General features: G+C 40.6%; 2 protein-coding genes, 2 long non-coding RNA genes and 1 pseudogene across 4 annotated transcripts; 2 read left to right on the forward strand and 3 right to left on the reverse strand.

The window, feature by feature from the left end:
* The first annotated feature begins 2,374 nt into the window (after nt 1–2,374).
* On the forward strand, nt 2,375–7,020 carry LOC141643004 (uncharacterized). Its single transcript, XM_074452025.1, has 2 exons — nt 2,375–2,584; nt 5,809–7,020. Exons 1-2 carry the CDS (start codon nt 2,447–2,449, stop codon nt 6,985–6,987), a joined length of 1,317 nt encoding a protein of 438 aa, XP_074308126.1. The 5' UTR covers nt 2,375–2,446; the 3' UTR covers nt 6,988–7,020.
* LOC141630313 (uncharacterized) lies at nt 3,543–4,418 on the reverse strand. Its single transcript, XR_012537472.1, has 3 exons — nt 4,199–4,418; nt 4,023–4,098; nt 3,543–3,912 (listed from the first exon to the last, which is right to left on the reverse strand). It is a non-coding gene; the product is annotated as an uncharacterized LOC141630313 (long non-coding RNA).
* Nucleotides 7,021–11,955: 4,935 nt separating the features above from the next.
* LOC141643006 (uncharacterized) lies at nt 11,956–13,220 on the forward strand. The gene is made up of 2 exons (XR_012543578.1): nt 11,956–12,301; nt 12,713–13,220. It is a non-coding gene; the product is annotated as an uncharacterized LOC141643006 (long non-coding RNA).
* A 208-nt stretch (nt 13,221–13,428) lies between these two features.
* LOC141630317 (peroxidase 72-like) lies at nt 13,429–14,850 on the reverse strand. Its single transcript, XM_074443157.1, has 4 exons — nt 14,623–14,850; nt 14,261–14,452; nt 13,994–14,159; nt 13,429–13,902 (listed from the first exon to the last, which is right to left on the reverse strand). The coding sequence occupies exons 1-4, from the start codon at nt 14,848–14,850 to the stop codon at nt 13,496–13,498; spliced, it is 993 nt and encodes a 330-aa protein (XP_074299258.1). The 3' UTR covers nt 13,429–13,495.
* Nucleotides 14,851–15,900: 1,050 nt separating this feature from the next.
* LOC141641332 (beta-galactosidase 3-like) lies at nt 15,901–22,365 on the reverse strand (annotated as a pseudogene).
* Nucleotides 22,366–22,954: the final 589 nt, after the last annotated feature.

A 22,954-nucleotide genomic window follows, 5' to 3' on the forward strand; every position in this document is an offset into this window, starting at 1 on the left:
GGGAATGGTGTTGAATAAATTTGTTGAGAGGGGAGAATCTAGCAAGACCAGCCTAGAGAATGGATAGTTGTGGAGCATGGAATATTAGGGGACTGAATAATCCTGCAAAACAAAAAGAAATAAGGAGAATCTTACTCCAGAATAAAGTGGGATTGTTTGGCTTGGTATAGACAAAAATAAGGAGTAATAGTTGGAATAAAGCTAGAAGTACAATCTGTGACCAGTGGTCCATATGCACCAATTTTAGCCTACATAAAAGAGGCAGAATTTGGGTAATGTGGGATCCTTTGGTTGTGGAAGTAGATATTTGTGATGTCACAAATCAACGTATCCATGCAAAAGTTTATGATAAAGCTAGAATGAAGAAGTTTTGGTACACTGTAGTGTATGGGTTTAACAAAGTAGCAGAAAGGGAAACTTTGTGGAATAACATTAGGAGATATCATGGGAGCATCAATGGTCCATGGATTATCTGTGGAGATTTTAATGTTGTGATGGGTAGTAATGAGAGAATTGGAGGCAATCCTGTCACTCATGCTGATATTAGGCTTCTTCTTCAGTTAGTACAGGATTGTAACTTGGTGGATTTGAAAGCAAAGGGCAATTTCTTCACTTGGAATAACAAACATGAGATAGGTACTAATGATTACAGTAAAATTGATAGGGTGCTGTGTAATGATGATTGGGTGGATATCTTTCCTACCAGCCGTGTCCATTTCCTACCAGAAGGCATGTTTGACCATAGTCCTTGCCTGGTCAAATTTGATGAAGAGATACAGGGGAAGGGAAGAACTTTTAAGTATTTCAATTTGTGGGCATTGGCAAAAGAATTTGACCATAGTCCTTGCTTGGTCAAATTTGATGGATTTCAGGGTGCGTGTAATGAGATGGAACTTGCTCAATATTTGCTGAAAAATGTTGTAGCTCTTTAGCATTAGCTCTTCAGCAGATGGTTATTGTAATTCCGTTGCGGCTGTTCCTCAAGTGGAGAAGTGGCAAACAGGTATTGTCCCTGTTGTTCGTGGAGATAAGTAATAGCTACCACCCTACTTCAAGATATGAAAACAACTGCGGAATTGGTTATTCTGGGCGTTTCATTTATTGCACCGAATGGTTGATAATGAGGTTTCTCGAGAGTGAGTTTTTGTCTCGCTGGATCTTAGGCTTGATTTGATATGGTTCAAACTAAATGTTATTGTGGGTGGCTGTCATTGCATGTCGGTTCATGGCCTTTAGTTGTTCTACTACAGCTCACATAATGGCTCAAGGTGGTTCAGTTACGATTGGCATATATTTTGAGCGGCTCGATTTGGGTAATCTGTCATCTGTCATCTGTAAATGTAACTGTAACTGTAACTGATACCTCCATACACAACTGATACCTCCATCATCAGGATTAAGAGGAAATGGAAAGGAGAGAAATGTGAGGGGAAAAGAGGAAAAGAGAAGAAAGTGAACAAAAGGCGGGGAGGAAAAGGGGGAAAAGGAGAGTATGGTATTGGGAGAGAGAGTAAAGAAAGTATAGCAGTCCGTAAGAAATAGCGTAGGGTGAAAAAATGGAACAGAGATTGCGGGAAAAGAGAGTATGGTATTGGACTATTGGCAACAGAAGCCCAAGGTAGTAGAGGCACAAGCACATAGCCCATAAAAGGGGAGCAAATGAGCAATGTTCATAATGAACGGTTATGTGCCTTACCCATATTTTAGTAAGGTAGGTAGATAATCATTTAATCACCTATCAGTTGTATTTTGTTAAAAAATTAAGTCACGTAAGAGGAGGTGATGCAAGTTTTTAAATACTTTGTTGTGCAGCTTATACAACACATGATTGTATAAGCTACCGTTGAACTAAGAATAAACTAAAAATGATCACTACGGTTGAATTTAGAGTATTATAATAATATTTTGTTTTTAAAATGTCGACATAATTTAAATTTAGCATTAAATTTAGAGCATTATAGTAATTAAAAAAAACAAAAAAGAAAAACTACTCCGTTCATAGTATTATATTTATGGTCGTTTTCATTTAAATTTGATTCCAAAATTATTATTCCCTTTCTAAATCTAGTAATGAAAAACTTTAGTTATCTAATATTATCCCTAAGTAATTAATTAACACTATAACCACCATTAAAACTAATATCTCAACTCTTCTTTAATTTAAAAGGTAATGTTGATAATCTACCATAATTTTATTTTTTAATCTTTCCAAATTAAAAAGGGACAATTAAAATTAGGTGGAGGAAAAGTAAGTGTAGTTTGAAATTTGAGTAAAAAGTAGTAGTAAGAAGTAATTGAATACATTTATGTACCGTAATATTACGCGACAAGCAAACAACTAAAGAGTAGTTGGCACTAGACATACTTCATTTCACTATTTCAGTACTTGTGAAACAAAAAAAAAAGGCTTGGGATACCGAGAATTGTAAGTTTAAGAAAGGCAAAAATGGCGGGTCCACGAAGAGGTAGCTTAGGAAGCCGAAGAGGCAGAGGGAAAAGAGGAAGAAGTACAGAGGAAGAACAATTTGAAGACATGACGCCTCAACCTCATCCTCCTCGTCCTGCACGTCAATTCACTCCTAAGGTGCTTTTTTAACCCTCTTTCTAATTTTAATGGAATCTTGGTTTTTTGTGCTGTTGTAGTTGGTAGTGTAAGTGGAGTCCAATTTCTCTCCATTTTCTAAAAAGAAATGGAGAGGCAAGTTCCTATGAATGGTTCAGATCGTATTTTGACAACATCTAACGGTTATAAATTTACGCATAAAAATAAAGGAGAAATGAAAATGAAGGGATAATTATTATTTAAATAGATTGTGAAAGGAAATGGAGAGAAAAGAAATGGAGAGGATACCATGTAGGCAACATCTAGGGTTTTTCTACACGGTACCGTCTTATTTTTTTTGTCGTGCTAGTAGACTTTAGGGGGTACAACTAGAGCTGGCAAAAGCTGACCCGACCCGAGTAACCCGACTCGAACTGCCCGAAAACCGACCCGATAACACCCGAAAAAACAATGAACCGAAACCGACCCAACCCGACCCGTAGGTCAACTGTTAACCGATATAACCCGAAATGGAATGAACCGAACCGACTTGTGACCCAACCCGACCCGACTTGTAACCCGAGTTTGTGTACAAACCGACCCAACCCGACCCGACCCGTGATTTGATTTACAACCCGATATGACCCGAACCGACTCGACCCGAATCAACTCGACTTCAACCCGACCCAAATTGGTGTAACCAATATTCTGATTGTATTTAAAAAAAAAAAATAAGAATTGCAAGTTATTACTCGACAATATTGCTTAGCCATAAAACCTCAAAACTCACTTAACATACTTAACATTTGAAAGTGTATATCAACATATCGTTTGTAAGAATTATTGTTTAACACAAATATATTATTATCTAATTGAAGAAAAATTATCATCTTCCGTTTATTGAAGACTAAAAATTCATGTCCTATAAACTAGAAATGCGTGTCCATAAGACTAAAAATCCACGTCCATTTGACTCATTGTAAAGATCAAAAACTTGTCATCCTCAAATCATCATTCATTAAACACAAACTAATATTAATATTGTTGGTTACAGAACTACTTGCTCCAGGGCTACATGCCTACATTGCTACGATAGTCACAAAATTAATCACAAAGCATCTGAGAAGCAAATGCAGAACAATAGCAATTAGCTATCCTGGTAATACTGTCAAAGTGTCAATACATTTACCATCACAAAAATGGCCAACCTATACATTTTCCAACACTAAAAACGGTAGCCAAGAAAAGTTTAACAATCTCCGGTAAGTTTTATAGAAAAAGAGCAGCCCATAACAATCAATCAAAAGAGCCTGGAGGTGTAATCTACCATACTTCATGCTTGCCATGTGCCCATACCCATGCTACTGTCACTGAGAAAGGGCAAACAAGAGTAAAAACCATACATAATATGCACATTACAAAACAATTAGGCATTTAGTTTTATGGCTATATGAATAGTAGTATGAATAGATTTACTTACTGTGCAACTTTAATTTATGCTATCTCCTCATCATCTGAGTTAGCGTCATCAACAACCACTCCAATTTCATCCAATTCTACATAACCAATTAAAAAATTAAGTGTAATAAAGTTAAGCAACTAAACATTACATAAACTAGATAAATAAATTAACATTTACAAAGGTAAAAAATTTACCTTCATAGCCAAACAACCAGTTGCGAGTGGTCACCAGAGCTTCCACATTTTTGGATAAGAGGGAACTCCTCCACTTATTTAAGATCCTCCCACCCATACTAAAACTAGACTCGGATGCTACACTAGTTATGGGTATAGCTAATATGTCCCTTGCCATAGAAGAGAGTACAGGAAACATGTTCACTTTTCTACTCCAATAACCTAATACATCCAACTTCTCTTTTCGCGGCACGAAACCAACTAAAGAATCAGTTTATATTTGGATCTGTTTTACACTAATAATGAAGTTCTACCCAATACGAAACCAACTAAAGAATCAGTAATGAAGTTATTAATTTACTTTTATAAATGTGTGTATATCTGAAATAATTAAACACGGTCACGTTAATGGAGTTGACATATCCATAGTAATGTTTACTCGTCAGTGGCTCATTACGTTTGCTTGATTGTGTTATCCATTGTTTACTCGTCAGTGACTCAGTACATTAATACTGTTAAACGTTAATATCAAATGTAAAGTATAGAAAAGTCATTAGATTTATCTAATATTATAACTTGAACATCTATGATTATTGTAGTTCTTATTTCATCATATTAATACTCGAGGATTGGCTAAATCATGACTAGTCTCGAAAATCTCGATCCTATAAATCGCTCATTGTTTCATTTTAGTTAAACCTTTCTTAAAGGCTACTAGGTTGGTGACATTATATGATCACTATACAAGATTTGCCAAAATCGCTCACCTTAAGTCAAATAAGCTATTTGTATAAATTTAAGTCTTACGAAGACTAACACACCGGCCTAACTCTCAAAGTCAAAAGTTATACCGATCAGACTCACAATTGATCAGGTGTTTTGACCCGACTTAATAATTTACCTGACACGGCAACACACGACCAAACCAAATTAAGCCGAACTCGACCCGATTAATTTTTTTTACCTAACCCAAAAAAACCCGAAATGAACCGAACTCAACTCGATTCAATACTTTGACCCGACCCACAAAAACCCGAACCGAACTGATCTCGACCCGATTAAAAACTTTGACCCAACATGACCCGACCCATATAATGACCCGACATAACTTGACCCGACCCGACCCGAACTAAGCTTACTGTTGACCCGACCCGATAGCGACCCGACCCAAACCGAACCGAACTGAAGAACAAATTGACCCGACTCAACCCGAACCCGATATGATCCGACCCGCTTTGACCCGACCCATAACCGACCCGAGTGACCCGATTGCCACCTCTTGGTACAACACATATTTTACAAGTTAGAATTTCAGAAATTTGAAGGGTACCATGTAGAAAACCTTAGATGTATTTCGGTCTATTTTAGGGGCTAACCAAAAGAAAATGCAAATTGCTCAACTTGTATTGCAATTGCGAATTTTGTTTTAAGAAATGTATCCATTTCGCTCTTGAGATTTATGCGGGCTCCTTATTATATATAGTACATTTGGGTTTAGTACTGTTCCCTGTTGTCTGGATTGTGGTAGTAAATATTTGACGCTTTTCAGCATTTCTTATCTTGGATTGCTTAGTATTAGCAGCAGGAAGTCTTGGAATTGACTATTCTCTGCAAATTTCTGCATTTGACAGATAATTCGCACTCCTGATGATTTGGAGACCTTTACAAGCCCTTGTACCCATGGAGGATCAACACTCATAAGGAGGGTTATAGACAATGAAAATGTCTACGCTCCAAGAGAACTCCTCACTCAAACTTCTCGAGGACATTTGACCCCAATCTTGACAACTCTCGACTCTGACCACCAAGATTATTCTCATTTACGTCTTGAAATTGGTTCTAGCGATTCAACCTCGCAGGGAACACAAGAACAAAAATATATGGAAGCCCCCCTTTACCTCAAGTCAGGCTCACACAAATCAAACAGTACTGAAAAGGAAAATGCCATGTATGATGTGTTTGACGGTGCATTAGTTGCTGCCGGAACTCAGCATATTACAAGTCTTCAGTTGGAGAACGCTAATTCTCTTATGGTCGTATCAGCCGTGAACTTACCAACAATGGATGCCCTTCCTTGGTCTGCCACTCATAAGAATGCATCACAGTCACATGAATATGACAAAGAAGATAGCCATCAGGGTTTTCCATCTCCAGCCAACCTACATGAAAATGTCGGGTCAAGTAGTACTAACAATGGGTCAAAAGCTTCTAGTTTAAATACCACACAGATAGTTGAGGAAATGGGGTTTTGTAAAGTTTCTGAAGCGGAATCTATGGGGCCTGTTAATGCGCCTATCTCCTTGGAGGGTTATAATTATAAAGTGAAGCCCCATTATGTTGGTCTACTAACCTCTATTCTGTCCAACTATGGAGATATTGGCGCAAACTGCTCCATGGAATCGGTCACTTTCCGTTCAATTTGCATGGAGCATGTATGCGACATTGTTCAAACCTTGAAGAATACCACCCTCAAAGTCATGACTAAGAAGCAGCTTCAAAGTATGATGGCTTCTATTAGTGATTTAGAAAAAGAAAGGGTCGATGTTGGTTGGTTGAGAAAGAGGCTTGATGAGATATTTGAGGTTGAGAAAGCAATAGTTGAGCTCGAGGAATCTTCGAACCTGAAAAAGCTTCATGGTGAACAATTAACCAAAGTTGAGACGATTAAGGAGAAACTTGAAGAATACAAGAGAGCTATCGATGATCTTCAGAAGAAAGTCAACCTTGCTGAGTCAGACCTTTCTGTAGCCGAAACTCAAGTGTCAGAAACTGAAAACTCGATCTCAGATTTTAAGGCGAAGATGATGTAAAGATTGTAAATCAATATATTTAGTTGAATGAATTACAAAGAGGATGGTACAACGTTTATATAGCAGCTACACTATCTAGGTTAACCTAATTAGAGAAGATTAGTTACCTAATACAATGCTAAGAATAAGGAAACTAACTAACAATATTTGACTAAATATTGACATAATATTAACAAAGATATGGAAGAATAATTGACTACAATTATTCTCTAACATCCCCCCGCAAGACGGACGGTCGGGACGAAAGGCCGATCTTGGACATGAGCATAGTAAACCGTGGTCTGGGCAAAGGCTTGGTGAGTGCATCAGCTAGTTGATCGTCATTGGCAACGGGCACAACACGCATAACGCCTGATTGAACTCTCTCCCGAATAAAATGATAATCCAGGGCAACATGTTTCATTCGTGAGTGGAACACCGGATTAGCACTAAGATTGATTGCACCCAAATTATCGCAGTAAATGACAGGAGTAGAAGGGAGAGTTATATGAAGCTCCGTGAGAAGATTACCCAGCCATATAAGTTCGGCCATAGCATTAGCGACGGAGCGATATTCAGCCTCTGTGGAAGAGCGAGACACGGTTCGATGCTTCTTGGAGCTCCACGAGATAGGAGTATGACCAAGATAGACAATATAAGCACCCGTGGAAGTGAGATCATTGGGATGGTCTCCCCAGGCAGAGTCAGAGTACGCATGTAGGGTCAGGGGAGTGTCACGACGGATGAGAATGCCGTGAGCAGGTGTCCCAGCAAGATAGCGAAGTAGCCTCTTCAAAGCAGCCCAGTGACAGGTGGTGGGTTGATGCATAAACTGCGAGAGTTTACCAACCGCAAAGCTAATATCAGGGCGAGTAAGGGACAGGTATTGGAGACTGCCCACAAGAACACGGAATTCAGTGGGATTATCAATGAGCGGACTGTCCTGAAGATGTAATTTGGCCGAGTGATCCATGGGTGTGTTGCTTGATTTCGCATCAGCCATATTTGCACGAGCAAGTAGATCCAGCGTGTACTTGTGTTGAGTTAGAAATAAGCCTTTGGCACACGGTTGAACCTCAACTCCAAGGAAATATGCTAAAGTACCAAGATCCTTGAGCATGAATCTTTTAGCAAGAGCTTGAATGAACGAGTTCACGCGATTTGGACAGGCACCTGTAACAATGATATCGTCTACATAGACAAGAACAAATAAATCATGAGAGTTATTAAGAATAAAGAGCGAAGTGTCAGCAATGGAGTTGTGAAACCCCGTATCCAGAAGGTAGTACCGTAGCTCGGTGTACCAAGCCCGAGGGGCTTGTTTGAGACCATAAATGGCTTTCTTAAGTCGACAAACGTGCGTTGGGTTCTTAGAGTCAATAAACCCCGGAGGTTGTGCCATGTAGACTGTATCGGTAAGGGTACCTTGGAGAAATGCATCATTGATGTCTAGTTGGCGCAGTGGCCAGTTCTTGGTAACGGCAAGGCTAAGCAATAGTCGGACCGTGGTAGGTTTGATGACAGGACTGAAGGTTTCATTGTAGTCTAAACCGGGTCGTTGATGGAAGCCTTTGGCGACGAGGCGAGCTTTGTGTTTGTGAATGGACCCATCGGGATTGTATTTGGTACGGAATACCCACTTACAACCCACGACGTTTTGACTAGGAGAGGAGGGCACTAGTTCCCAGGTTTGATTAGCTTGAAGGGCGTGGAATTGTTCGTCCATGGCGGATCGCCATTTCGGATCAGAGAGGGCCTGTTTGGTGGTGCGGGGCTCGGTGGATTGCAGTTGAGCATTGAGGTTGAGTTTGTCGATGGGTTTGAAGATGTTGTGGGAAGCACGAGTAGCGTGCGTGTGGGTGGGAGGCTGTTGTGTGGGTGTAGCAGTAGAGGGAGTGGGTTCGATGGTAGGCTGAGAGGTGAATGGGGGTCGACGGGTGTAGACATGGGTGATGTTATTGTGAGTGCGAGGTGTAGTGGGATCAATGGGGTTGTCCGTGCGTGGGGAATCAGGAGGTGTGGTGGGGTTTAGGTGTGTTGGGGTAGGGTCTGGTTGTGGTGTGGGTGTCTGGATGAGGGGTATTGTGACCTCACACCAGGATGATGAGGAAGGAAGAGGAGTAGAGGACGGTTGTGAGGCAAAGGGGTAGGAATTCTCAACAAAGCGAACATGGCGAGACACATAGATGCGATTGGTTGTGGGGTCAAGGCACATGTAAGCATGCTGAGTGGGTGAGTAGCCTATGAAGACACAAGCAATGGAACGAGGGTCGAGTTTATGATGAGTGTAGGGTCGGAGCCAGGGATAGCAGAGGCTGCCGAAATTATGTAGGTTGTGATATTTGGGTGGAGTTTGAAAGAGGCGAAAGTATGGGGATTGATGGCCAAGAGTGGATGTAGGCATGCGATTGATGAGGTAGACAGCTGTTTGAAAGGCAAGGGTCCAAAACTTGATGGGCATGGAGGAGTGGGAGAGCAGCGCAAGTCCGGTGTCAACTACATGGCGATGCCGTCGTTCCGCGAAGCCGTTATGTTCTAGGGTATGTGGAGGTGATGTAAGGTGTTGGACTCCGGCAGTGGCAAGGTCGGGTTTTAATTTTTCGAATTCACCGCCATTGTCGGAGTAAAGAGTTAGGAGAGGACGGGAAAATTGTTTTTCGACAAATGCTTTGAAATTGAGAAATATTTTATGTGTGTCGGATTTTTTCTTTAGTGGAAATAACCACGTAAATTTCGTGTAATGATCAACGAAAATTACGTAGTATTTATAGTTATCAAACGAGTATAGAGGTGAAGTCCACAAATCACTAAATACAACTTCAAGTGGGAAATGCGTTTTGAGCGAGGAAGCAGTAAATGAAAGCTTGTGGCTTTTATAAATTGAGCAAGCAGGACAATCATTGGTATTATTCAAAGTAGAAGATTTTATGTTTAAGCTAGAAATAATTTGATTAAATACAGCCAAGTGTGGATGACCAAAACGATGATGAAGGTCGGCTTGTTGGACGGATGTGGAGTGGGCTTGCGGAGATGACGGAGACGGCCAGTAGTAGACACCATCCTTGGCTGGTCCAGTGAAGAGGGTAGCACCTGATTTAGAGTCCTTCACAACAAAAGACGAGGAATTGAAATTAATACAAACATTGTTATCGGCGCAAAATTGGGAAACGGAGATTATGTTTTTGTGCATAGTCGGGACATGAAGTACATTGCTTAATTTAAAAGAAGAAGTAGAGGAATAGGGTAGAGAAGTAGAACCAGAATTGGAGATGGGCAAACCGGAACCGTCACCAATGACTATCTCATCGGTACCATCATAAGGATAGTGAAGGGCGAGATTAGCCAGATCAGCCGTGACATGGTGGGATGCACCACTGTCGAGGAGCCATGGGGAGGGGACAGGTTGCGGGTTGAGGGCCGTGGGGTGGGCTTGGGGTTGAGCTGGTGGTGGAGTGGATGTAGTGGAAGTGCGGACGTATGGTGGGACTCGAATATCAGGGTATAGGGCCTTAAAAATTGGGCAATAGGACAAGGTGTGACCTTGAACATGGCACCATTGACACTTGCCACGAAAGGGATTGGTTGGATTTTGGTTGGGTGTGGTGGATGGTTGTGTGGAGGCAGGGGTGCGTGGGGTGTATGGGGTTTGAGTTCGAGCAAATGGAATGTCGGGTGTAGGTTGGATGAGCCATGGGTGTGAAGGAGGCGGTTGTGTGGCCTCGGTTTGTTGAAGCACGAGTTCCTGACGAATGAGTTTTTCGTGAAACTCAGTGAAGGAGATTGGGGTGTCTCGGGCATTGACTGCATCAATGACCGATTGATAGGTAGAGGGAAGTCCATCAATAATATGGTCAGTGATGTCTTCTTGAGAGAGAATTTCACCAAGTTGGGCAAGGTCATTGACAATGGTTTTGACGGAGTTCATGTAATCGGTAATGGAAAGGGTACCTTTGGTGGTGTGTTTGAGTTTGTGACGGAGTTGTTTGATGTGGCCGCGAGATGCTCGTGCATAGGTAGAGGCAAGAGCATCCCAGGCTTGTTGGGTAGAGTGTTCACGGTTGAGTAATGGACTGACGGAGGCAGTGAGGGTGCTAGCCACGGCACCGAGTAGGAGCCTATCTTGCCGATACCAAGTACTGTATGCAGGGTTAGGAACCGAGGGTTTGTCTTTTTCTGTGAGAAGTTTGGGAGGTGGGGCAGATCCATCAATGAAGGATGATAGACCGTAGCCTTGGAGGAGAGTTTCAAGTTGGAAACTCCATTGACGATAGTTGGTTCCATCGAATTTAGCGACGGAATGAACATTGAGAAGCACGAGCGGTTTGGTTGGCTCGGCTTCATTGGGAATGGTGGAGCCTGACATTAGGCGTGGGAAAGAAAAGTTAAGAAAGTTTTGAGAATCGGAGAGACCTTTCTCCTGATACCATGTAAAGATTGTAAATCAATATATTTAGTTGAATGAATTACAAAGAGGATGGTACAACGTTTATATAGCAGCTACACTATCTAGGTTAACCTAATTAGAGAAGATTAGTTACCTAATACAATGCTAAGAATAAGAAAACTAACTAACAATATTTGACTAAATATTGACATAATATTAACAAAGATATGGAAGAATAATTGACTACAATTATTCTCTAACAGATGAAACATGCTTAGACCATCCCCAAGCAAAGGTCGCGCTAACTAGGTCGCGACCCGGTTTTACCCTTAATCTCATCTTATTAACCTTGACCCAATTTTACCCTCCCAAGCAGAAGGTCACGACCTAGGTCACCAACTCAATCATTTTCCACTTTACAACATTTCCAATCATTTCTTCCCACATTCTCTACCCCACCAAAACATTTCTCTTACTTTTTTTTATTATTATTTACTAACAAATTAATTAATATCTACTCCAATATAATAATATGGCATACATAAGATAAAAAAACATAAAAATAAATAATTTAAAAATTTCCAAACTAATTCTACGTAATAAAATCCCAAAAAGGAGGAAAAAAAATGAACAAAAAAAATACCAAGAGGAACCGTGTCTCCCCCTCTCTTTCTAATTTCCCCAATTTACCTTTCAATCTTTTCTCATTCCATTATTTACCCAGATCAATCTCCCCCAAATCACTAATTTCCCTAATTAATGCATCCCCTCCCTCTATTTACCCAGATCTTTGCCTTTCATCCTATTCACCATAGTTAAATGATAAACAATCGTCTCCGTCCATCTAGCGAACCTTCATTTTTTTCGTTCCCATCACTACCCTCCTCCACCTACCCGACTACCCAAACCGTCACCTTCACCACTTATGTCTATCTTATACTATGAACTCAGGTAACTAAACCGTATATATGCAAGTTTGAATCTGGTTATAATTTATTTGGGATTCTTTTAAGTATGTTTGAATCTGGTTATAATTTATTTGTTTGAATCTTCATCTTCCCCAATCATCTTCGACTTTTCCAATGATTTTTTCCTGCATATTTTTTCCCATCATCTTCGATCTGTTATTTTTTTAATCACAAATCAACCCATCTTTCCCCAGTATACCATATTATCCCCTTGATATTAATATACATGTTTGAATTTGAAAAAAAAAATAGCTCAAAAAATGTCGAAATTAAGTTCATTTTACAGACAATTAAAAATTATAATCATTTTTCCTATGCTCATAATTTATTTTGTTTTTATTTAGTATATAAACCCTTTATTAATTTGTTTCTACCCCCTATTTCTTTTTGGCAGAGAAGGATGAGGAGTAGCATGCTATTGCCCTTTTTGTTTCATTTTCAACCAATGATAAAGTGACAACTAAGAGGTCACCAACAAGGTCAAGCATATCAAGTGAGGGTCACAAATTGACCTCTTCAGGTCGTTGGCCACCCCAGGGTCACCTTAATTTGCTCCTTAATCATGATTAACCATGACCAAGCAAGGTCATGACCAAGCAATTGACCTTGCTTGGGGATGGTCTTACAAGTGTTACAACCTAAAGTCCTTGGCTCATGGTTTGTTTTGACTCTTTTACGCTTGACTTCACTGCTAGGGAAACATTATATATTGTGACTCAAAGTCGGAACTGTAAACTCGAGTAGCTTTTGTATGCAGCTGTGCACTGCCTGACATTCTATGTTTTCGTCCGCCGTTCCTGTAGTAGACTAGTAACTAATTGCGGTGTTGTTGACTTGTAGTAATCTATTCAACACCGGCAAGTGTGTTTGTGTCTGTGGTATTCAGCTAGTTAGTCTCTTCACATTTGACTTATTTCACTCGTATTTTCTCCGAAAAAATCAGTAACAGAAAATCAGTATGATGAAACACGAATAGTTGAGTTGCATCAGTTCACAACATTGAATACTAGATAAAATTGTTTCATTTTATATAGAAAAATCATAAGTAGCATAAAACATAGTACAACTTGGTATAGACAAGGAACGTAAACTAATGTACAAACACGACAACAAAGAGAAATTAGACAGAAAAGAGAGGAAAGTTGTTTCAATTTTTGGTTTACAAGCAAGATTATTCTTAATAATAGTGATTGACCCTTCTGCAAACCTTTCGAATTTCACCTTGATTAGCAGTTAATGGGGATATATTACCCATGTTAATCATGGAGTTGGCAAAATGGTGAAAGAAAAGGTCATTGTTGTCAGCATATTGCTTCACTAACTGCATTGATGAATGGCTCTGAGTTAGCAAAACCTCGTCTGAATTCAATAATCCATTGTAAGCTAAGATGTTCTTGTAGTAACCATTGTCGAATTTGAAAGGTGAGGATATATCCAAAACGAATAAGTTGTGGTCTCCTCCGGATGGTGGGCACCTTGTTCGCAACTCCGATGCGTAGGCTTGGTTCAGCGTCACGTCAGGTTTTCCATTGTACAGCCTTTGCTTGAAGCTGGTGCACCGTGCGTCACCTATTGTGTGGGCTCCTGAACGAACAACCAAAATGAAAAATTAGCTTGTTTAATTCGATCTTACTGATACAACATTCAAAAAGTAAACAATGCAAGGGAGCCATACCTGAAAGGGCAACAAGGTCGACTAGATCTAGTCCAACAGCGTTAAATTTGGCAAGAATTTGTGGGAATGTAAAATTAGGTGCAGGAATGTTATTGTTAGAGCCACTCAAGCTTGCTGTAAGAGAATCCCTTCTTCCTAGAGGTACGTCCCAATATGGACCGCCCGCCTGCAAACATTACCAACTTTTAATTTAGCATTAACAGATATCTACTAATACTCGTAAATTCATGTAATATTAATATATATACTCATAAAAAAAATGGTTACAAGGACAGTTGAATCTCTAGCAGCAAGAGCTAGTATATCTGCACATGAGACTGTGAGAGGGCAAGCTTCTTCCAGTGCAACTTTGATCTCGTCAATCACCTCAAACCCACGAACCGAGTTCCTGTTTGGGTTCGACCTCTTCTCTGATAGAAACACTCCACTGTTATCTAACAGCAATGACGCGTCACATCCCTGCAGATTAATTTCCATTCAACTGTATCATAATCTTTGTTTTTTAAGCATTATTAGCATTTCTTGGAACTAGTAAGGAAAAAGATATCAGACAACACTGTGTCCGTGTCTGGCCAGAAGCAGAGTCGTCGGGTAGCTCATAATGAAAATTGTGAGAATAACTAAAATACCTGGACAAAGCAATCATGGAAGAGGAGCCTAACTAAGGAAGCCGCCATTCTAGGTTCCCTAGCAACCGCCTTTGCGACAACTGACTTGACTATCTCTTGCGCGTCAGGGCATGAGTGGTCGTAAAACTGAGGGTAAAGATAACCACCTTGTGTTTTAAATGAGAAGCATAGAGGAGCAACAGCCAGGAGTGCAAAAACAATAAACAAGTAGTTTTTTAACTGAGCCATGATAGTGTTTTGTGTTTTGTTGAAATTGAATCATAAGTATTTATAGGAGTCAAAAGATGGAGGGTTAGTTACAAATGAGGGAATTACATATTATATACATTTTGAAAAGAGAAGGTGGAGTTGGTCAACCAAAGTCCTCATCCTAAAGCTGCTAACTACTATCATTATTAGCTGTTCAATTATGCAGGTTCATGCAAAGTATACTACGAGTACTACTAATATTATCAAGTTATCAGCATTTTTAATTTTGGGTAAGCATGCATACAAATGTACAATATGTAACATTAACAATAGCATGAAATTAGACCATTCTACATTTGTATTCCCTTAAGGTTAATAACAAGGCATACAAATATACAAAATTGGATGTGTAATATGCTTTACTGTGGTAGTATTTGAGCCATTTGAGGCTAACTTGATTGATCGAATATCCACACCACTTCAGCTCACACTTTTAGAATTATATAGTGTGAAATATATTAACTATAGTTACACTAGTACAATTAATGCAATTGGCATCGGTTATAAACAGTGATTGGCATCGGTTTCTAACCGATGCCAATGAGGGCGATGCCAATGACATTTTTTTGAATTGGCATCGGTTCATGAACCGATGCCAATTTACACATATTGGCATCGGTTGTTATTCAACTGGCATCGGTTCTAACCGATGTCAATTTACACATATTGGCATCGGCTGTACCCTAAAAACCGATGTCAATTTTTGCATTATTGGCATCGGTTGTAACTTAGGAACCGATGTCAATCAACAATTACAAAAATAAAAAAAAATTGTGCCTAGCCAATAAATAAGTTATTGGCTATAGAAATTCGACAATCATACCTGCATTATTTTATTTTCTAAATGCTATAGAAAATTCGACAATTTATAAATTGAGCAATCCAAATTTCATAAGTTCAATACTAACAAATCCAAATAAAATACAGCCATTCAAGGAATTGTATCCGGCAACAAAATCACATACATATAAACCCTTAACTATTCGAGTATCTAGATCAACCGTTCACTAATATATAGACCTCAATAAGCTACAATTCATATCGATCATCCAACAAAAAATCAAATTTTGCCCCACAAGAACAAGACTTCTCCAAGAACCCCGTAACTTGATACTCTTTCCAAAAAATTAAATAACACTTGATCACACGCACAATTCCGACAACATTAGATTTGATTCCATTACTTTTTGCTGCCAAGACAATCGCTAAGTTGCAATTCATATCGATCATGTAGTAGTTTACCAAGGATCCTCCTGTCTGTATGAACCGTGCAACTGCAAAAGCCAAATCTTGTACTGGTCTTTGTGAGCTCGACTTACCAAACTCACTGAACCTGCTCAGATTTATCAGGTCTAGTGTGAGTGACTCTTTCAACTTTATAAGTGTGGAAATGGCCTGATGAAACAATCAAAATTACATGGAAAGTATTGGAGAATAATTGTTCACAATTATTCTGTTAATATTTAGTCAAAGATTTCATCTACTTACCTTATTCTTAGGCTAACTTTAGGAAACTAACTCCTCTTAATTAGGATCTTATGCTCATGTATTTCCTATATAAACAATGTATCATACCTATTGTTAATATCACAATTGAATACAATTTATCAATCTTACATGGTATCAGGAGAAAGGTCTCCGATCCAACCCTAAATTCTTTTTTTTTTCCCCTCTTCACGCCTCAATGTCAGGCTCTACCATCCCCAACGAAGCCGAGCCAACCAAACCACTCGTGCTTCTCAACGTGCACTCCGTCGCCAAATTCGATGGTTCCAATTATCGTCAATGGAGTCTTCAAATTGAGACTCTTCTTCAAGGATATGGACTATCCTCCTTTATCGATGGAAGTGCACCCCCTCCTAAACTCCTTACGGAAAAAGATAAACCCTCGGTTCCCAACCCGGCTTACAGTACATGGTTCCGGCAAGACAGGCTCCTTTTTGGTGCCGTGGCAAGCACACTCACAGCCTCCGTCAGCCCTCTCCTCAACCGTGACCACACCACCCAACAAGCCTGGGATGCTCTCGCATCATCCTATGCGCGTCCCTCTCGAGGCCACATAAAACAACTCCGTCACAAACTCAAACATACCACAAAAGGAACCCTCTCCATCACTGACTACATGAATAAAAGTAAAACCATTGTTGACGACCTTGCCCTACTCGGTGAAGTTCTCTCCCAAGAGGACATCACTGACCACATACTCGATGGCTTACCTTCAACCTACCAATCGGTCATTGACGCCGTCAATGCCCGAGACACACCCATTACCTTCCCTGACTTCCACGAAAAACTAATCCGTCATGAACTTGTGCTACAACAAACCGAGACTGCCCAATCCTCCACCTTCACTCCCATGGCCCACCCAACCTACACCCGCAACTCCGCTGCCTCTACCTATCGTACCCCTGCCTCCAACCAAATCCCATCTACACCTAACCAGAATCCCAAAAACCCGTTCCGTGGTAAGTGTCAATGGTGTCATGTCCAAGTCCACACCTTGTCTTACTGCCCCATCTTCAAATCCCTCGACCCCGACATCCGTGTGCCCCCTTATTCACGCAACTCCACTGCCCAAACCTCCGCTGCCCAGACCCCTTCCCCAGCCACACCGCAAGCCCATGCCACCACCCTTACCTCTCAACCCGTCCCTTCTCCATGGCTCCTTGACAGCGGTGCCTCGCACCATGTCACTGCTGACTTAGCCAATCTCTCCCTTCATTCACCCTATGACGGTACTGATGAGATCGTCATCGGTGATGGCTCGGGTCTTCCTATCTCCAATTCAGGTTCCACAACTCTTCCCTACTCTTCTAATTCTTCCTTTCAATTAACTAATGTCTTACATGTTCCGACTATGCATAAAAATATTATTTCCGTCTCACAATTTTGCAAAGATAACAATGTTATTATTGATTTTAACTCCTCCTCTTTTATTGTGAAGGCATGTGACTCCGGTGTCCCGCTGTTCACTGGTCCCGTCAAGGACGGTGTCTACTATTGGCCTCCTCCGTCGTCTCCGCAAGCACACCCCACAACAGTCCAACAAGCCGACCTCCACCATCGATTTGGCCACCCTCACTCGGCTGTTTTTAGTCAGATTGTTTCTTGTTTGAATTTTAAGCACAATTTATCCAATTATAATACACATTGCAATGCCTGTTCAATTTATAAAAGTCATAAGCTTCCTTTTACTGCTTCGTCGCTTACCACTAGTTTTCCACTTGAAGTTGTGTTTAGCGATTTATGGACCTCACCCTTTCATTCCTTTGATGATTACAAGCATTACGTAATTTTTGTCGACCATTTCACAAAATTTACGTGGTTATTCTCACTAAAGAAAAAATCGGACACCCATAAAACCTTTCTCAACTTCAAAGCTTTTGTGGAAAAACATTTTTCCCGTCCCCTTTTAACCCTTTACTCCGACAATGGCGGTGAGTTCGAAAAATTAAAACCTGACCTCGCCTCCGCCGGAGTTCAACACCTCACTTCACCCCCTCATACCCCTGAACATAATGGTTTTGCGGAACGACGTCATCGCCATATAGTAGATACCGGTCTTGCTCTCCTGTCTCATGCGTCCATGCCCATTCAATACTGGACCGTTGCCTTCCAAACAACTGTGTATCTTATCAATCGCATGCCCACCTCAACTCTTGGGCATCACTCTCCCTATTCCCGTCTCTTTCACGCACCACCCAAGTACCATAACCTCCACAACTTTGGAAGCTTATGTTACCCATGGCTTCGGCCATACACTCATCACAAACTCGACCCACGTTCCATAGCCTGTGTCTTTGTCGGTTACTCTCCTACACAACATGCTTACCACTGCCTAGACCCCACAACCAATCGCATCTATGTATCCCGTCACGTTCGTTTTGTTGAAACAACCTATCCCTTTGCCTCTCAACCCACGACCTCACCACTCCCTACTTCCTCCTTCTGGTGTGAGATAACAATTCCACTTCTCCCCTGTCGCCACTACAAACCCCACCATCCCTGACCCAGCAACGCCTCATACCCATACCACCATTTCCAAAGTCTATACCCGTCGTCAACCCACTACAACTTCGACCCACACCAACAACCCTACTGCCACCCTTGCACCGAACCCGCCACCTCCACTGCCACACTCCCATGCTACTCGGGCGTCTCACAATATTTTTAAACCCATAGACAAACTCAACTTATCTGCCCAATTGACTTCCACTGAACCCAAAACAACGAAACAAGCTCTTTCTCTCCCAACCTGGCGCACTGCCATGGAAGAACAATTTAATGCCCTTCAAAACAATAACACCTGGGAACTTGTGCCCCCTTCACCTGATCAAAATGTTGTCGGCTGTAAATGGGTGTTTCGCACCAAATACAACCCTGACGGCACCATCCACAAGCACAAGGCCTGTCTTGTTGCGAAAGGCTTCCACCAACGACCCGGTTTAGACTATAACGAAACCTTCAGTCCTGTCATTAAACCTGCCACGGTCCGATTGTTGCTTAGTCTTGCCGTTACCAAGAACTGGCCGCTTCGCCAATTAGATATCAATGATGCCTTCCTCCAAGGCACCCTCACTGACACTGTTTACATGGCTCAACCACCTGGGTTCATCGACCCTAACAACCCGTCTCATGTTTGTCGTCTCAAGAAAGCTATCTATGGCCTCAAACAAGCCCCACGGGCTTGGTACAATGAACTCCGGTCTTATCTGTTAACATCGGGGTTTCACAACTCGATATCGGACACATCTCTTTTTATTCTTAATGACACTCATGATTTATTTGTACTTGTTTATGTCGATGATATTATTGTCACAGGTGCTTGCTCATCTCGTGTCACCTCCTTCATTCAAGCTCTTGCTCGCCGGTTCTCGCTCAAAGATCTCGGCCCTCTTGCCTATTTTCTCGGGGTTGAAGTTCAGCCGTGCTCTAATGGATTATTTCTTACTCAATACAAGTACACAACTGACCTTCTTACCCGTGCCAAAATGGCTGATGCGAAGCCGTGCTCTACTCCCATGGACTCCTCGGTTAAATTGAGTCTTGGAGACGGTCCCTTATTTGATGATCCTACTGAATTTCGCACTCTTGTGGGTAGCCTACAGTACTTGTCCCTCACTCGCCCTGACATCAGTTTTGCTGTAAGTAAGCTATCCCAATTCATGCATCAACCGACTATTCATCACTGGGCTGCCTTGAAAAGACTACTTCGCTACCTCACTGGTACCTCTGCCCACGACATTCTCATTCGACGAGACACTCCTTTGAACCTTCATGCCTTCTCTGATTCTGCCTGGGGTGATAATCCCAATGATGCTACCTCTACTGGTGCTTACATTGTCTACCTGGGTCACACGCCTTTCTCTTGGAGCTCCAAGAAGCATCGTACTGTGTCTCGATCCTCCACCGAAGCCGAATATCGTTCCGTTGCCAATGCCATAGCTGAACTCACTTGGCTAGGTCATCTTCTTATGGAGCTTCACATTACACTCCCCTCGACTCCTGTGGTTTACTGCGATAATCTGGGTGCAACCAACCTCAGTGCCAATCCGGTTTTTCACTCCAAAATGAAACATGTTGCACTAGACTACCATTTTATTCGAGAACGCGTCCAGTCAGGCGTTATGCGTGTAGTTCCCGTCGCCAATGATGATCAACTAGCTGACGCGCTGACCAAAGCTTTACCACGACCACGCTTTGATATGCTTATGTCCAAGATCGGTCTCTCGTCCCGGCCGTCCGTCTTGCGGGGGGATATTGGAGAATAATTGTTCACAATTATTCTGTTAATATTTAGTCAAAGATTTCATCTACTTACCTTATTCTTAGGCTAACTTTAGGAAACTAACTCCCCTTAATTAGGATCTTATGCTCATGTATTTCCTATATAAACAATGTATCATACCTATTGTTAATATCACAATTGAATACAATTTATCAGTCTTACAGAAAGAACAATACCAGCCACTTCAAGCCTCTGTCCAAAGTTTTGGCTTATATGGTCTATTTGGCATAAATTGATGGCAGTAGAAGCCATTGCAGGTATTAATCTGTCCTCAAGAACAATGCACAAAACCCTACCATAAGAATTTGGAAAATAAATTTTCACACTACAAGTAATTCCACCATGCACAGTTATCTCAGTATGTTTTGCAGCAATAATATAAACTAGAATGCAAATGACTGTAAATTAAAATGGCAAATAGTCGTCTCATACACTCCCATTTCCTCTAATGGGCTATGTTACTTAGAGTCATTCTACAAGTCTCCGATAAGGGTGTGTGTCTAAATGGGTCGAGCTCAACTATTCTATATGAAAATCCACATGTTTTTGGTTAAAATGAAGACCTCCAGTACGAATACTCATGTCCGAATACCAAGTGTCGGACTTGGGTACCCGAGCTTCGAGTTGAAGTCCCTTGGGTCATGATAATGATGAATGCAACAAGAATACATATGCTTAATTAAACCAGAAATCTTGTATCCATGATGTAAGAAGGCCCTTACCAGTGGATCAGGAGTTGATACGTCCTTGCACATAGTCCAAGGAACACCTGTCTGCATACTGACCGTCATCTTCCCAACCCAGCTCATATAATTATATCCCTCTTGACCAAGATGTGTTCTTAGATTCCCATACTCATTCTCAATCTTGCATAAGGGATCCAAAACCATAGTTTAGGAAGACTCATTCTCTTAAAAAAAGTACATAACAACTACAATCTTTTACACATATAATGACATTTGAGGGATTGATGCATTTTGCTAGCATCTGGGATATCAAAATAGCATAACGCACGCTAATCATTTTTGTTCAGTTCGGCCATTTTCATTCTAAAAAATAAAAACAATTCAAATTTTGTATAATAATAAAACTTTTTAAAAGGACTCCAAAAAAATATTACTTTCTGGATTCCCCATTGTCTGCCACCTAACTCTATCTATTAGGTGCAATTGGCTACAAGTAGAAGCCCTCTGCTCTCCGCTCTCTGAAGAATTAATGGGAACGGTTCTAGATTTTTACCTGAGACAGAATAATCGGTCCACTCTGAGAGTGATATAAGTTATGACTCTTGAGAAAGCTCACTATCTTCTTAGTGAATCCTTACATTGCTATCTGTATAGTAACAATACACATTTTAAACAATTATATAAAATGTGAATCCTTACACGACTAGTAAATTAGTAAACATGATACGTATTTGGGAGTGAAGTGTTCAAAATCAGAGTAGCAGACCTTGAAAGGTTCATTGTCAGTTCTGAAGCTGATGCCTGGAACATACTTTAGCCATACAGGAAACCCACTATAAAATCACAACACAAAATATTACCACGAAGGCCAACAACAATGGCAGCATGCAAAAGATTACCACGAAGGCCAACAACAATAGAAGTAGCAGCAATCACAGCAGGACCGATCAAGAACCTGACTGCCATGGCAAAACTCGCTACTCGTTTTCCACATGCTATTATCTTTGGTTGCAACGCCATGAAGAACCCTGTTCTCCCACTTCCATACCAAAACAAATTTTAATGACAAACTCTACATTCACTAAATTAATAACCATAGTTAGTAGTTAGTTGTAGTTCGTATATAATGACAAACTCTACATTCACTAAATTAATAAGACAACTAGTTTTATGACCCGTGCAATGCACGAGTTTTATCAAGACGCTTCCTTAAAACGTTGTTCTGATACGAAAATTTAATGAAGAGGAAGGAAAATGGAGACCAATTTTTTTTCAACTATAAATAAAAGATTTTAAGATAAAATGTAAAATGGTTGACACATGTGAAATAATCCAAGTCGACGTGTAGATAATGTGATGACATTATAAACAAAGAAGAAACACATAGTTTTATTTACGTGAAAATTCTTATGTTAATGACAAAGTATGCAAACTTAAATTCATTTTGGTGGACTATCTTGTGAATTTGAGTTGTATTACAATTATAATCTACATAACATTCTAAACATGATCATGTAACTTGTTGCCTCAAGTCATATGCATAATCATTTGTCATTGTATTTAATTACTTTGTAGGGTAACAATCGAATATTCTACATCACGTTTCAAA

This window comes from Silene latifolia, chromosome 2 (assembly GCF_048544455.1).
Source record: "Silene latifolia isolate original U9 population chromosome 2, ASM4854445v1, whole genome shotgun sequence".
Classification (NCBI taxonomy): domain Eukaryota; kingdom Viridiplantae; phylum Streptophyta; class Magnoliopsida; order Caryophyllales; family Caryophyllaceae; genus Silene; species Silene latifolia.